Here is a 16,578-nt window from a genome sequence, read left to right as displayed (position 1 = left end):
ATTTGGTAGAATTAGGCAAGATGTTCCATTTTTGTACTGTAGGTATTTGGTGCTGAAGTGAAACAAGTCATGTTCTTTTTTTGCATTCCTTCAACACTGCATACCTTCTTCTGAGGAATTGCTTGAAAGAAAAAAAGTTCATCCCTTCGTTCACCCGCTCCAATCAGCATCTTCGAGGTTTGGTCATGTATGGCACACAATTTTTTAGAGAAAAGGACATCATAGTTAGACTCATCTATCAGTTGAGATAAATAAATCAAATTGCAATCAAATTGAGGGACATAAAGAACATGCTCAATATGGAAATTGTCAGCAAGTTTTACTGTCCCTTCCTTTGTAGAAAGGGCAGTTTTCCTAAGTCGAGTTTGAAGGAGGAGGAGGAGAAGGGTCTTAGTGGCTCAAATTGTATCTTACTATTGCTTGGTATTTTTGTTGTATTTTACCCATGCGGCAAACACAGGAATATAAGAGCTCTGGTGTTTCCTCGTCTGAGTCTGAGTCCCTTCTTGATATATTTCAAAGACTGAAACGGCCTTCGTCTGACCAATCACAAGGATGAGGATTATTTATTGGGGCCCAATGTTTCTGGCCCTTCTAGATGATAACCAAAGCCTCTTGAATTTTTTTCCTTTATGTATTAATTAGTGTGAACACTGGATTGTATTGAGCTCCGAAATCACTCAAATAAGAGATATTGATTCAATGTCAACACCAAAACAGCTAGGTTTAAACCCATTTCTGACCATACAAAGCTTTATTAAGCTTGCAAACCAGCTGCCTATCTTCTTTCTGAAAACCTGGTGGCTGTACCATATAAACTTCTTCTTGAAGTGCACCATGCAGAAAATCAATGTAGTTCAAGCAGAATTCAAACCTAGAATAGAATTTGTTGCATAATGCACATTTAAATCCTACATTCAGCCAATTAATTAGATCACAGACCACAAATTACTGCAACAGTGGCAAAATCCCCAAATAAAGGAACCCTAGATCTCAATTCGTGCAAATTCAAATGGCAGAGAAACAATGTCGTGCCCTTTTTCTAGAAAAGGGTTGAACTTGAACTCCAAATAATCAAATATGTTGAGTTGACATGATCGTTTACAAACGAAAATAAAAAAAAGAACAAGATAGGGCCAAATATTCCCACTGAGAATCAAATCATATTTCTTGAGGATTAAACCTTAGTATCATAAATCAAGTGGATGTTTTATCACTATATATGCAGTGGTATAGTTAGAAAGACATGATCAATAGTTTTATTTTTAAGCATTTGGTATTATTTAGATGGCAATGTGGACACATGCGTATCCATACCAGCAATCTTCTCTGGCTGATGCATCCGGTGGAAGAAGCTTCATGTAACAAATACACAAACAATAAAAAGGTCAACTTTGCTGACTTTAAGTTTAACAAATGAAGTGTAAAAAATATCACCAAATAAAAACATCACTAATTATCATCTCATTGCCAAAGAGGACCAGTGAGCTACAGAAAGACAGACCAACAAACAATTTTACTAGAGTCAGAATCTGTTGAAGTTCACAATGCTTTGAGATGAAGGTACTTACACGTTTGGGTATAGAAATGCGAAACCAGTACAAGAGAAATGACACCAACTTCTGATAACAATCACTGCAAGATTAAAAGAATGCATTATGGAACAAATCCAGAAGCTTAGTTTTAGGAAGGCTTTGTAGAGTTTCTCCTATTTAAAGCAAAATAAGTCAGCTTAGCTTATGAAGCATGTCAAATTGATCAGGAAAAATACATAATTGTAGTTTATTTCACGATGTCAGGGAAGCATACATAAGGCCTTAAAGGGTGACATCAATATTATAAACCAACATATATAATTGCATACTCACTTCTTGATCAGGGCTAATAATCATTTGCAGGGGCAAAAACCTAAAGAAAGCAACTACCTCTACCATTCATTGAAACCCTAAATTTACCAGCACTAAACATGAAACCATGACTATCAGAAAGGCAATTGTAAAGCCAGAAACTTAAATAAATTACATCTTCTTTTATGCATTTGAATCGCAAATTTAAGGAATTTTTTAATTTTATATTGGTAATTTCATTTTGTTTTAGAATTTTTTTAATTTCATTCTCGATTATGAACATATAATTTTTTTGGTTTTGAATTTCTCGGTTGAAGGATTTGAGTTATGAAAGAAGATGAAAAAGGTGGAAGAGGAAGAAGATAAAGGTGGAAGAACAGAGACTAAAATTGATCAAAATATTTTCAAGGGACTAAAATTGATGTGAAAAAACTCACATGGTCATCCTTAGCCGATTCTGTTTCATGGACGGTCAGATCATTCGCATCACCAGTTACGTCATCATCATTATTTTCAATTCAAGAATAATAATTCATTCGTGTACCATTGCCGACACTGATTTTCGCTGCAAAAATATGGGTGGACCACTCTACGGTGACAAACACCCCAAATACCTACAAACCGTTACAAAGGGCATTCTTTTCTTCATATTTTCAACTTTGTGGCTGTCTAAAACCGCCACAAAAGTTGATGTCCAGACATCTTTATGGTTTACGTATCATCAATGTTTTCATTGGGATTGAGGATTTGGTTTCTCTAAGTAAATCGTCATACCAATGATAATAATGATTACTTAATTTGAAAATTCAATTAAATAGAATAAAACCAATAATTAGTGATTTGTAATATAAAATTATTTGTTTTATTCCAAAGTAGTAATTATTTGTGTGCGGGAACGGTGCGCATATGAGACAAGTGTGATAACTGATAAGTAAATAAGTTTACATATAAGGCTAAATGTGGAATTTTAATTCAAGGGTCTTTCAATCCAAACAACTATTCCAGTGATTTTGACATGGCTATTAAAACGCACAAAAAACGAGTGAAGGGCGTGGAGGACAAAAAAATTAGATGTTACAACTTACAGTGTCAAAATTTGGAGTTTTTCTCTTGAGTGAAATGTGTAGAGCATTAAGCTTTGCCAAGAATTGATCCACATTGGATTCATCTGCATAATGTGATTGGTCCCATAGATCCACCAATCCCCCACTTCCTACTAATTCAGTGACTCCATCAGAGTGGTCAACTGAACACAGAAGCCTACACAATTGATCATGCCCAAAGCATTAGAAACTAAAAATAAACCATGGTGCTTAATATTCACTGAAATAACAAAAGAATCAAGCTTGTACTGAACATATTTCCTATGTGAGGGCATACAAATTCTAAAAACTTAAGCCCAAGTTTTTTTTCTAGAGTATATCCACCCACACGATGGTGAGAGACTAATCTCTTAGGGTACTGTCACACACCAAAGTGGGGACCGCTCCTAATAGTGTTGTTTCATAAACAAGGATCTGGATCAAACTCAGAACCATATGAAACCTGAGCCCCTTCCACTCAAACCAACACTTTGTTGGTGGCACACAATAATCCTTTTGGAATCTAAGATTGCCAGGACAGACATACATATAGATTATAGCATATACAACACAGGTTAATGATGCTAATTCGCCATTCTCAAAACCATTTGCCGTCATAGTAAAGTAATAACATTCTGCATTTCTGCATTTAGAGAATACCAGACAACATGTATTCATACCTTCTTGGGGATTTCTGCTGATGCAAATAAATCAAGCCACTGATCTGTATTCATACCTTAGGTTATTGGCAGCATTAGTCACTGACACCTCAAATCTTTCTTTGCTCATAACCTGCTCTTCCAAAGTCTCACGCATTATTAGACGGTGTACATTAACTTCTTTTTCCTGGCCAAGCCTGTGTGCTTTATCCATAGCCTGCAGGTTATTATTGATATAAGAAACTGTCAATTACAAAAACAAATATTGAACATTTCTTCCCCTTGAATGCAAGAGGAGAAATCTCCATGTTTTAAGCATTAGAGATGGCAATAGTCCAGGAAGGCACCATATACAAGGCTGGAAACAACCCTGATTAGACGCTTGTTGAAAAAAACCAAATACAGCAATTAATTTTGTATCCCAGTTCCCAGATCCAAAAATCATAGCGGTTAGAACTGAAATAGAATCCAGAGAAAGCAATTAATGGACCATAATCACCTGATGATCACGCATAGGATTCCGGTCATGCTCCACAAAAACAAGGGTGTCTGCAGATGTCAGGTTCAGACCAAGTCCCCCGACTGCAGATAAAGAATTTTATATAATTTAAAAACTTAAGCTACAATTACTAGAAAAATACATTGGCACAAGGTAAAAAAGTTGTTACCATGTGTTGTAAGCAGCAAGACATTAATGTTAGGGTCTGAATTGAAATCTTGGACGATTTTAAAATGCGTTTCTGGCTCATTTGATCCATCCAGCCTCAAATATTTGACACTAATGAAATAACAAAAATGAGAATTGTCATTATCAATTGGAATCAAAATCAATTGATTTAGAGCAACATAATTCCATGAAAAAGCATGCAACATCTGTTCATTAACAAAGGTTTTATAATTTATCTAAAAGCTTTAAACGCAAGCATGTGAACTAAACAACCAATCTAGTATGATTATCTGGATGATAGTTCCAGGAACCTACTTCTTCATGTGCGTCTGAAACAAACATTTTTCAATTATATCTAGAAAAGCCTGCAAAACAAGCTATTGTTAAATGACAAATTCAGTAAACCATTTATTAATCTACAGAAATAAATTAGCCCCAAAAAGCATCAACTCCAATTCCAGACTTTTTAAGAATTTCAAAAAGAGCATCTAATTTTGGAGAGTGACGGAGATTCCCAAGTTCTAAATTGGCATCAGAGCCAGCAGGAAACAGTTTTGGGAATAAGCCAGGAATTGAATCTAGAATCTTCCCATCAACAACAAGCAACGGATGACTGCAAAGTTTTAGCAAGTATTGGAGTGCCTGATGCATGGAATGGATTGGACGTCAAAAAACAAACTGATGAAACAATAACTAGCTGATTATTAAAAAAAATCATATTGCCTGGAAAACATGTGAAGCCGCTTTAGTAGTATGGCTACTTCCTTCTGCTGCAGCAGGTTCGTTTGTCGTTACAACAGACGACATTTCTTGCTTTGCACGAGAATCAGAAAACTGTTCATAAAGTTTACGTTGTACATCGCCCAAATTACAGTATATGTCATGAATTATTCTGTCCGGCAAATCAGACAAGACTTCATCCTTTGTCCTTCGAAGGAGGAAAGGCACAACCTAGAGGATAGAGGCATCTAGTTAGAAGACAAAACACAATTTTGCAGTGCAAATGTGCAATAATGATAGAATTCTAAAGAACTGAATATATTATGAACAAAAATGAAATTTAAATATCATTCATTCTGACACAGTGATTACAGGATGCTCATTGTTAGAGTATACAGCTGAGCTGTTTATTCAATTAATCAATAGTTAGTTACTGTGTAATCTGTTAAAAGTCTCTAACAGAATTAGTAATAGCTGTCATGTTAGATAGATTAGTTAGCTTAGAGGATAAGTTTCTACTGAGTGATATAAACTATGAATTTGTACATTCACCAAAGTCAGAGTAATAAGAAGTTTTTGCATTTCTCAATTCTCTTCTACTTCTCCATTTCCAATACCCATATCTAGACAGAGCTATATCATAACTGAATGTAAAGCTAACTAACAGAATCTACAGTCACAGAAGCAACAACAACTAAGCCAACAAAATAGCTCATAGCCTAATACAACAGACTATTATGACACAAGCAGTATGTGAACTTATCTGAAGAGAAAAGCAGGTTTTTACAAATAACAAGAGAAAATCACCTGCTTATGCAATGCCTTCATAGCAAGTGCTCCTGCTTCAGCATCCTTAGCAGAGCGCTTTGGATCTCTAGCAGCTAAAAGTGGTTTTCCATATGTACCTTGGAACTGTTAAATCCAAATTAAATGAATGCCAGGTGAGACAACAATAAAAATGGATGATAAAATGAAAACCAACAATTTTTGCAACATCGTCCATTAAAATGATGAGCGCAAAAACGTACCTGTCTTTCTGCTCCAAGGAAACCAGGCATCAGAAAATCAAAAAGAGACCACAAATCCATTATGTTATTCTGCAGGAAAAGGTAACACGTTTATCAGATTAGTGCTTATCAGATTAGTGGCATAGGTTTTACCTTTAACGAGAAAATAAACTCGTTACCGACCTGTATTGGTGTCCCACTCAATATTAAGCGGTGTTGGGCTTTCAATTGCTTTACAGCAAGTGTAACCTTAGACTTAGCATTTTGGATTATATGCCCTTCATCTAAAATACAGTAATTCCATAACAGCTTTCCCAAATATTGAATATCTTGACGGACAACATCATATGATGTTATAATGACATTATGTTCGCACAAATTAGCTCGAAGAAGCATCCGTGCCGAACCAACATACTGAAGACTAGATATCACTGGATCCTCAATATACTTCTCTATCTCAAAGGCCCAGTGCCTAACAAGTGTTGATGGGCAAATTATTAAAGATGGCAGAAGATCACCATTCCCTTGATGTTCTGCTATATCAGAGGCTACAATGGCTGATGCTTGAAGTGTCTTACCAAGCCCCATATCATCACATAAAATTCCATGAAGCTTGGAACGCTTTAGAAAAGCTAACCAATTTATACCTTGCTGCTGATAGCTGGAAGCGCAGGTAAAAAATATATAAAAGGCTAAACTAACAGATTGCAAATCTAATAATATATGAAAAGATTATTGACAGAAGTCATGAATCAAGCAACTAGAAGAAAAAGAAAAGTGCGTAGTGGGTGGACTGTCATGGATGAGATCAAAATAGGGTTGAAAATTGAAGATCAAGCTAGAAGATACAGGGATTGAGCACCACTGGAGAGATATCATCTTCAGTGTGAAGACTTAAACAAAATGAATTTATAGAAACAACAACCAGAACTATGAGAAGGTTTAAAACTGGATTTCAACATTAAACCATGCTTCCCATGCAATTTCATAAAAAAAAATCCACCATACTTTCATCGTCCATTCCATTAAACCTGGAACTAGATGAGCAACAAGTGGCAAATGGAATAAAGTTAGCAATATTACCCCAACAAAAAAAAACAGAAGCCCAATTTACCTTCTCAATGTTACTTTCAATTTAGTGCACAACTTATACTCTTCAATATGAGAGTAGTCAAGTAGTTGCTCCGGAAAATGTAGATTTCTGGACATACCTTCCCCTACATTTAGTTTTTTCTCAAGCTCTAATAGGTCCTCCAACCACAGATCCATAGATTTTTTTTTTTGATAAGCCCACAGATCTGCTCTCATTAAATTATCCAACTCCTTCTCCTTTTCAGCTTGCAGCTTCTTAAGACTTTCAAAGGCCAAAGTGCACATGGGCAAAAGATGTTCATAGTTTTTGGCGCCTCCAACATTTTCCCCTTTCTGTGACAAAGGTTTGAAACCATTACCCTTCAGTTTCAACACCAATTCAGCTTTGCTCATGTTTTTGCTCAGCACAATCTTGTTAGATACAACTTCTGAAATGAATCTAACTTGGTCTTTAAGTTGTCGAACATTAGGCGCCTGCAAAAGCATAACCAAATTGCATTTCAGTTCTTACTAATAGGTTCAGAGAAGATTAAGTATATTCCCCATTGCCAATATAAAAAGAGAAGATAAAGACATCATATTCTCATTGTATAACTCACTGTTCTCATATCATAGCACTCAAGCCTATATTTACAGAATTCTTGAAGAACTGCATAAGAAAGAAAACATTGAATATTAATTAAAAACATTGATATGTTACTATTACTATTCAAACAACTCAGCATACAAAGGTTATACTTTGCTCAGGACTATCATATTTCTGAATTCTCGCATTCCTATTAAAAAGATGCATTCCGCTTCTGGGGATTTTGGAAATCAACTTGAACTCAACGAGAAGCTCCTTTTCCGTCATCTTTCTTTGCAGCTTCAGTTTGACTTTTATATCAACCATGTTATTATCTCCATTCTGCCAGAAAGCCTGCATGAAGAAAATTATTGGAATGAAAAACTACCCAACTTAACATAAACCAAGTAAATTTGTATATATATATATGGTAAAGAAATGTTTAGGTCAGTTACCTCAATGAGACGATGATCCTTAAGGAACTTCTCATAATCTTGAGTCCAGGTGCCGATGGGCAGCTCTGTTATTCTAAAACTTTGATCATCAATTACTCCAACTTTACCACTCACTACATACCCCCCCTCTTTACTTTTATCAATGGTTCCCTTAAATCCTTTGTACCAGGGAACCATTGGTTGCAACTCGTCATCATTTAAGAAACGCTTGATGTTTGCAATGATATCCTTGGGGTTGTAGCAGGGGATGGAACAACTCCAGCCTGTCGCAATTCCGCTAACACCATTGACAAGCACTAAAGGTATGATAGGAAGGTACCTATGTGCCAAATGGAATTTGTATTAGTATATTGTGTTTCTTAGTAGATACTAAGAACAAACAGCCTTTGAAAACAAAAGAGAAAAAAGAAAATACCACTCAGGTTCAACTGAGATTCCATCCTCATTCAAGTATTTGAGAAGTTTATTGTCAATCTCAGGGAAGAGGAAACGAGTAATAGGGTTAAGCTCAGTGTATATGTATCTTGGAGATGCATGGTCTGAGCCACACTGGAAGAGCAAGTTATTGAGTAAGTACTACAAAAGCATGGAGAAAATTGAAACAAAGTTCATAAGCAGTTTCATCTCACCTGGTTACGAGTACCAAATTGACCGTTTGCCATCAGGAGATTTATATTCATGCTGCCAACATAATCTTGAGCCATTCTTATAAGGGTGGTAGCCAAACTGGATTCACTATGGTGGTAAGCAGAATGCTCAGCTACATAACCAATAAGATTGTCCACTCTTATTTCAGTGAACAACTCCCTCTTGAATGCACCGTAAAGGATCTTCCTTTGGGAGGGCTTCTGACCATCTATCAACGAAGGAATGCACCTCCGTACACTCGCCATCGAGTACAATATAAATTCTTTCTGTAGAAAATCCTTGTAGCAGATACTAAGATCTGTATAATCGCGATAATCGCTAGACTGCAAGAAAAGAGAAACGACTTTTTATTAGCTTCTCTACAACTAACATGTGTATAAATAAAAATGTGTCTACCACCTTAAATTTAAGCATCAATTCCCTCCTTTCTCTAGTCTTTGACTTCGAGAATGCAATATTAATGGCATCTCCATCCTCATCGCTGCTCCAAACAAAGTATTTTCTCTGAATTTCAACATTTTGAAAGAATTCTTTCCCTTCCTCATGAGTAAAGCTACCCAGCCCCTATAGAAAAACACCAGAAGCCAAATAAGGAAAAACTAGAAGAAGAAAAAAAAACATGTGGTTCTACAAGTTAAAAACACCACCTTATAGTACTTGATTCTCCAATCAGAATTCCCCCAGTTCTTCCACCATTTTTCATATTCGGGATATGAATAAAATGATAATTTTTGAATCCCATTGCAATGAAAAGCCTGTGTGATTTCCAAAGCGTAAAAATGATAAGTATAATAAATGATAAGTATCTTTATCAACAAAAGATAATTTCTCATACTTACTTATGATAGAATCAAGGGGAAACCTATTACTTCTGTTTATGTCAGAAGACAGAAAGAGTAGGTCTGTTAGTAGCTTTTGGGGTTTAATATGTAATTAGCCAGAATTATAATGGCTAGGGGGTTAAACAGTAATAAGTAGTTCTTAGGGACTATTCTGTAAATAATAGCTATTCTGTTAGTACTTCTATAAATAGAAGGAAGTTAGTTAGGAATATCATCTTTTGGGAAGTTGAAGGTTGTTGGAACTGAATCGTGGGATTCAGTGTTCTTCTCCAAGAGAATTGTATTTCCCATTTTTCCCAAAATTATCAATAAACGATGCTTCTCAACTTCCAGAATTCACACTGAATTCTGGAGTGAGCTTTCTTATTGATTGTGTGTGTGTGATTAGGTGTAATCTGGTACCGGTTCTAACAACTTACCCTTATTATGGGAGTGATCAATTCAGACAAAAAATGTGGAATTTTAAGCAGTGATGGGCTGAGTATATAAAAGAAGTTTATCAATAACCCCTTGATGTGAGATCCATCATAGTCCTGAACAAAAAACAAGGTAGTAACCAGTACGTTAAGACAAAACAAAATCAAAACATGATTAAAAACTATACAATCTTTAGGCAACTTACCTGATCAGCCATAAACATCACCCGACCATATCTAAAAGACTCCATGGACTCGTCTATACTCTCTTTCCCTGGTTTAAATCCGAGAATTTTCAATATACCTCGAGCTTTAACCTTTTTAATTAACTCCTCAAGGTTTGCCTTCATCGCATTTAGAGGTTTGCCATTCAATGCAAAAACACCAAAATAGTCCCGTTGCGCGTCAGAGAGCGCAGCCATCTATCGTAAATTGAAGAAGTTTATTGTAAATTGAAGTTTATATGAAAAATAAAGGGGAATTGTAAATTGAAACTGAAGACTTACAACAAGGCTCATCGCAGAAATCCCCTCTGTTAATATCAGGGTACACTGTTTACGGTTCGGTCCACCAGCTTCATTGGCGTCTTCGAGGTTTGGAATGTCACAGAGTTTCATGGCGGTGGGAGAGGAGATTGGCGTCTGATTCGGAGGAGGGGGTTTGAGAGGGTGAGATTAGCAGTGGGATCAGGGCAGGGGCGGATCCAGACCTTGAATATCAGTGAGGCTAAACAGCACCTTGCAAAAGTCCAGCAAATTACTTAAACCAACAATAACAAGAGTCCAACAATCCTGCCAGTTCTACAATAATGAAAGAGATCCCACATTATATTCATCCATGTAGAAAACAAATTCAACATAACATTCATACATCCCCTGCAACTGTACGTTGATTATGGGAGTGTTTAATTCAAACTTCATATAAAGTAACTGCAGAAATATGGCATTCACATATTAGTCCGTTCATTATATTGGAACCAAATTTAGGCATAAAATTAATGTGGACAAAATCAGGTAGATTCAGTGTGTAATTCAATTTCAAGCTACACAAGGAAAAACAGCTGTCACTTGTAATTGAAGTCCATATATAGTCTGCAAGGAACAGAAAATAACACCCACACCAGTTGAGAAAACATCTCATATCAGGAACAAAAATCACACCCCAAAACCAACACCAAAACCATCAGAAATGCAAAATAAACACCAACCATCAGACCCCCAAAACCAGCAAGGAACGAAATGCAAGACAAACCTCAAACATAATCACACCCCCAAAACCAACACCAACCATCAGACAAGTAGATGTCCAACAAGAATTCAGAAAACCCTTTTCCACATATCAATTTCAATTTCCTCAAACCCTAGAACAAGAATCCAAATCCCAAACCCTTTGAGTGACTGAGAGTGAGAGACTGAGAGCATTACCTTTTGAGTTTTGACTTTGAGTGAGTGACTGAGAGTGAGAGCTTCAATCAGTTGAGAGGGAGAGGCACTGTCGTTGTTGGTTCGTTGGAGAGCACTGAGCTTCGTTGTTGGTTCGTTGGAGTCTTGGAGAACAGGAAGAGGCACGAACGAGGAACGAGAGAGATCCAGAGGCGTGCGCCGCCGCCGTGCGGCCGTGAATCGACAGAGAGAGGCGGAGGCGTGACTCGCCGTCGCGTGAGAGAACAGAGTGAGACTGAGAACAGAGAAGAAGCGTTCGTGTTTGGTGATAGAAAACAAATAATTTTTCTTTTTTTTTAACCATATAAATTTTTTAAAAAAAAACAATAAAAACCGGTCCCCTTAGTGGGTCCGCCCCTGGATCAGGGGGGTCAGAACAAGCTAAATAGAGCAAAATTCTATATCACTCAGGTTTAGGCAAATAGATGGCTTTTATCCACTATTTTCTCTGCTAGAAGAACTTCAAGGGTTTCTAGATACCATTTTGCTCATAGTGCTAAAAAAGACGCAACTGTTAAAGATAAGGGTTAAGCATCATATTGGTCCCTGTCTTTGTCTCGCCGTCTGATCTAAGTCCTTTGCCGAAAAATTTATTGCATTTGATTCTCGTCTTTGAAATATTTTTGGGGCGGAGCTCCAGCGAGTGATGATTTGGATCGCTGACTGTGTTAGTTATGCTTATGTGGATTTTAAAAAAATTAAAATTTAAAAAAAATTACATGTCAGATCATTAATCAAATTAACTAAAATTAAACATACTAGTGTTTTTTTACCCACGCGTTGCACGGGAAATATGTCTATTGTATTTGATACATCAATCAATACATTGATTATTAAAAAATTAATAAACAACAAATGAAATAGAAGAGTCTGGATTGATGAGCAAAGTAGACAAAAAGGCTTAAATTGAAACTTGTACATTTCGTGCAAATTATAGTTTTATCTATATAAATATAAAAAGTTGTGAAAAACACTTTTAAGTTATATTAAACTTTTATATTTGTTTTAATATCAATTTTTTTAATAAATTTTAGGTGCAATATGGTAATTCAACAAAAGCAAGTTGAGTTACCTTATAAATTTCACAGATCATATTTGTAATGAGTACTCACATAAAAGAAAAAAAGGTTCATTAAAAATATGAATTGTAGATCCACATTTCTACACAACTGTAATCAACCGTGAAAGCTCTGGTCAATTCTACCCCAATTGTAACAGAACAGAACATAACATACATTTGAATTGCCATTATTTCACAGTCCCAAAATGAAGTAAAAAATGTGATATTGAAGCAGGTAGTGAAGAATAGATAAAAGTAGGAGTTCATTGAGATAAGAATATAAGCATAGCAATGAATATATTTTTGTTTGGCAACTGAAGAGTTAAAGCAGGATAGAGAAAACCAAACAACCATACATCAGTTTTTTCATCATAGATCATAGCACGAACCTGAGCAATATCGTGAGTCTCAAAGGTAATCACACCGCTCTGCCATGGGATTAACCCCGTCTTTGCGAATACTTTCTTCATCAAACAAATGAAGGAGAAAACTACTATATTTGTCACTATACCCTCTCTTTCTATGCAGGAGATCATGAGGTAATGACATGCTAACCTTAAGTTCAGATCATGACATGCCAATGCACTTATATGAGCTTGGTAAGTAAGAAAATAAATTATTAATGACTTTAGAGGAGAATTGCATTTACCTTGATAAGTAAAGAAGTCAAACAGAAGTGTATCATTTAAATCAAATCCAGTTCCTTGTCTCTTTTGATAATCACCCATGGATGTAGATTTGCTATGTCTAAGCCCATTTCTTCATCTCTTTCTGTAGAAGAAAGTGCGCTAGGTGGACGCGTGATCATTTGCCTTCCCCTTCTTGCATCAATTATCTCATGGAGAACCTTCCCTTCATCACGGTCGTTCAAATCGATAACCGGCACCTTCAATTTCACCCCACGAACGATGAGGGAAAATCATTCTAACAAATATATCAAAAGAGGATGAGGAAAATAATCTAATTACTCAACAACGTTTATGTCAAACACTTACACAATTATCAGCACCACATAAAGTAAGTTGCATACTCGAGTGATCTTCCTCATTTTTCCTGCATGCCAACATGTTCACATCTGATGCATGTAGGGGAGGAGATTGCTGATACAGTATTAGTAAGGAATAATTTAGGTAAACCTTAGATAATTAAGACAAATCTTTTAATATTTTATGAAAAAGTTTCTCAGATTTAAAATTACATTTAAAAAATCGGTTTCAAGATTTTTTATGGAAATAAATTTTAGGTGAAGGAAAAATATTTATTTTTAGAGTATTAACTAAATTTTATGTTATTTTTATTTAATTAAGGATTTTATGAGTTTTTAATGTGATTTGGTAGTTTTTATTAATTAATTTTTAAGGTATTTTTATTGAATTTTTAGTTTTTTATTTAATGTAGATAAATCTTAGATAGTCATGGCAATTCTTTTAAAATTTTATGAAAAAAAAACCAGATTTAAAATCACCTTTGAAAAATCGGTTTCAACCAAAATCTAACAAATGACAATAAACACAAAACAAAATCTTGAAAAAATATTTTTTTATACATGCTTATTTTTTCACGTATTTTTTTTAATGTACATATATGCTTTTTAATGTTTTTAATATAAAATGAGAATTAATCTATGAGTGACACATCATCAAATTGGCCTGAGAATTAATTTGGGAGTGACACCTAATCAAATTTTCCTGATGGGAGTTTTAGATAAATTAAGATAATATCAAGAAATAAATAATCTAAATCATAATCAAATCTAAAATTAAAAAATGTACTAAATAAAGATAGATATAAACTAACAAAATCTAGCAAATCACAATAAAAACTCATAAAATCCTGAATTAAATAAAAATATGAAAATTCAATAAAAATACCATAAAAATTAATTTATACTCTAACAATAACACAAAAATAAAATAAAATATTTCCTGGTATTTAAATTAAATAAATTATAAGATGAATTAAGATAAAATTAAGAAATAAACAACTTAAATCCTAATCAAATCTAAAAAATAAAAATGTACTAAATAAAGATAGATAAAAACCACCAAAATCTAGAAAATCACATTAAAAACTCATAAAATCATGAATTAATTAAAAATCCGAAAATTCAATAAAAATAATTATTATACTCTAAAATAAAATATTTCCTGGAATTAAAATTAAATAAATAATAAGATAATTAAGATAAAATTAAGAAATAAACAATCTAAATCCTAATGAAATCTAAAATTTAAAAAGGTACTAAATTAAGATAGATAAAAACTTCCAAAATCTAGCAAATCACAATAAAAACTCATAAAACCCCAATTAATTAAAAATCCGAAAATTCAATAAAAATTAATTAATATACTCTGAAAATAAATCTAAAATAAATAATAGACCAAATCTTTTAAAATAATATCAATCAATTAGTTTATAATATAAAATTAAAACTACGAATTATGGTATGTTTTGTTTGAGTACATTGAAAAACACATTTAGAATCATCTTCATGGAAATACTTGGACACACGTCTCCAACCCATTTATCCTCACTACGACTTGAGCTATAATTTACGGAATAAAAATAGTAAACATGGTATTTTTTTTTTGCTACATAAAACATGATATATTTAATAATCCCCCAAAAATAAATTTTATATTTGTTATGCACTTGAACTTGAATAATATAATTATATGAAAGTTTAGATGGAGCAGATGGCACTGTAAATTTGCATTCAACTCATGGATCTGATTGAAAACACGGCAAACTCGAGACATGGAAACGTAGAGTTTTGAGATTACCAATCAATGTCATTTGCAAAGAAAGTTATAAATAGAATGTTATTGGGAATATTATATATAATATTTTGATTTTATTATATCTATATTGTTTGAAGCCAATTTTGGTAGGAAAATTGGAAATTTCTTGTAGTGAAAGCTAATTGAAAATATATTGTGCCTCGGAACAATTATAAAAAAGATCGGAAATGAAGGAAGCTACTTGTAGGCATAATAAACTCTTTCTCAAAAGTTACTCTTAATTTATTTTTCTTACATCACTTTGGGAGTATTTTTTTAAAATGAAAAACTAGAATCTACAATGTTAGTTGAATTTGAATAACTAATTGTAAATATTTTCATAGTTTACGATAAAAAAATTAATATCAAATTTTAGGGAGGGATGAAAAATAAATTATTTTTGTATGTTTATACTTTAAATTGATAAATATTTTACTTTCCCATTAAAACTTTTATAACCTCTTATCGTAGAGTTGATAGTACAACTGATAGATAGTTGAACTCCTTAAGTATCTAGTTCGACGTTTAATTTCTAGGTGGTGCGTATGGAGAAGTATTTGTTAGGAGAGACCTACCACTTAACGTGATCTTAGAGTCTCGGGGATTAGGGTTATGAGAATACAAACTAAACAAAAGAGCTGATGAGTTGTTTTCTTTTTTGGTTTTCTTTTTTCGGTATATCGGAAAGATAAATTGCACCCGACAGGAATCGATCCCTAGACCTCCCCCTGCCCAACCCTTATGTCCCAGCTCCTACCACTTGAGTTATCTTACGGGGAAAACTTATTTGGTTTTCTGAACTTAGTATTCTCTTTTTTATTAATTAAAATTTATAATTTTTTAAGTTTTCCTCTCAAATAAGTCCTTTATATTATTTTAAACTTAAAAAAAAGTCCTTTATTTGAAGAATGGAAAAAAATTGAGCACGTGGGAATATATATATTTTTTCTTAATAGAAAACACGTAAGAAACGGACACCAATAAAAAACTACGCCTGTAACAGCTTACAAACACGTGGAAATGACGGTGACCTCTTGGCTATTGTGTCATTTGAGACAGTTTCAAAACAGTCTCAAATGCAATCAATAAAGGCATGACACGTGTTAATTCTATTTTTTATTTTTTATTTTTAGCAGTAACTAGATATTCAATCTTTTAACACCAACATTTTACTAAACTAAATTTTAGTCCCAACTAATCTACATTATTATACTTTCTTATCAAGATATCATAAATTATGATTTAACCCATAACATTTATCAAATTATATTTTAAATCTTCAGCAATCAATATTTT

At 34.0% G+C, this 16,578-nt stretch overlaps 2 protein-coding genes across 8 annotated transcripts; both read right to left on the bottom strand.

Annotated features, from left to right (window-relative positions):
- Positions 1–1,013: 1,013 nt before the first annotated feature.
- LOC130728253 (TATA-binding protein-associated factor BTAF1-like) lies at positions 1,014–4,564 on the bottom strand. 3 transcript variants are annotated; one of them, XM_057579647.1, is made up of 7 exons: positions 4,257–4,564; positions 4,088–4,170; positions 3,666–3,805; positions 2,933–3,107; positions 2,285–2,461; positions 1,572–1,635; positions 1,014–1,355 (listed from the first exon to the last, which is right to left on the bottom strand). In XM_057579647.1, exons 1-5 carry the CDS (start codon positions 4,459–4,461, stop codon positions 2,366–2,368), a joined length of 699 nt encoding a protein of 232 aa, XP_057435630.1. In that variant the 5' UTR covers positions 4,462–4,564; the 3' UTR covers positions 1,014–1,355; positions 1,572–1,635; positions 2,285–2,365. The 3 variants fall into 3 exon arrangements, with proteins under 3 accessions (XP_057435630.1, XP_057435631.1, XP_057435632.1); XM_057579648.1 differs by having other exon boundaries at positions 2,285–2,436; XM_057579649.1 differs by lacking the exon at positions 2,285–2,461.
- On the bottom strand, positions 4,267–11,724 carry LOC130728252 (DNA topoisomerase 2-like). Of its 5 annotated transcripts, XM_057579646.1 has the most exons (19): positions 11,425–11,724; positions 10,507–10,800; positions 10,207–10,422; positions 10,004–10,117; positions 9,390–9,497; positions 9,142–9,306; positions 8,724–9,065; positions 8,510–8,643; positions 8,095–8,413; positions 7,813–7,993; positions 7,674–7,723; positions 7,097–7,548; positions 6,166–6,643; positions 6,004–6,072; positions 5,783–5,887; positions 4,979–5,206; positions 4,719–4,897; positions 4,571–4,620; positions 4,285–4,366 (listed from the first exon to the last, which is right to left on the bottom strand). In XM_057579646.1, the coding sequence occupies exons 2-18, from the start codon at positions 10,615–10,617 to the stop codon at positions 4,611–4,613; spliced, it is 3,261 nt and encodes a 1,086-aa protein (XP_057435629.1). In that variant the 5' UTR covers positions 10,618–10,800; positions 11,425–11,724; the 3' UTR covers positions 4,285–4,366; positions 4,571–4,610. The 5 variants fall into 5 exon arrangements, 1 of the variants encoding a protein (XP_057435629.1); XR_009015617.1 differs by having other exon boundaries at positions 4,267–4,366; positions 4,571–4,897; XR_009015619.1 differs by having other exon boundaries at positions 4,267–4,366; positions 4,571–4,897; positions 10,507–10,791.
- Positions 11,725–16,578: the final 4,854 nt, after the last annotated feature.

Source organism: Lotus japonicus, chromosome 1, assembly GCF_012489685.1.
Source record: "Lotus japonicus ecotype B-129 chromosome 1, LjGifu_v1.2".
In the NCBI taxonomy this organism is placed as follows: Eukaryota; Viridiplantae; Streptophyta; class Magnoliopsida; order Fabales; family Fabaceae; genus Lotus; species Lotus japonicus.
This window is presented reverse-complemented; position numbering and strand designations above follow the sequence as displayed.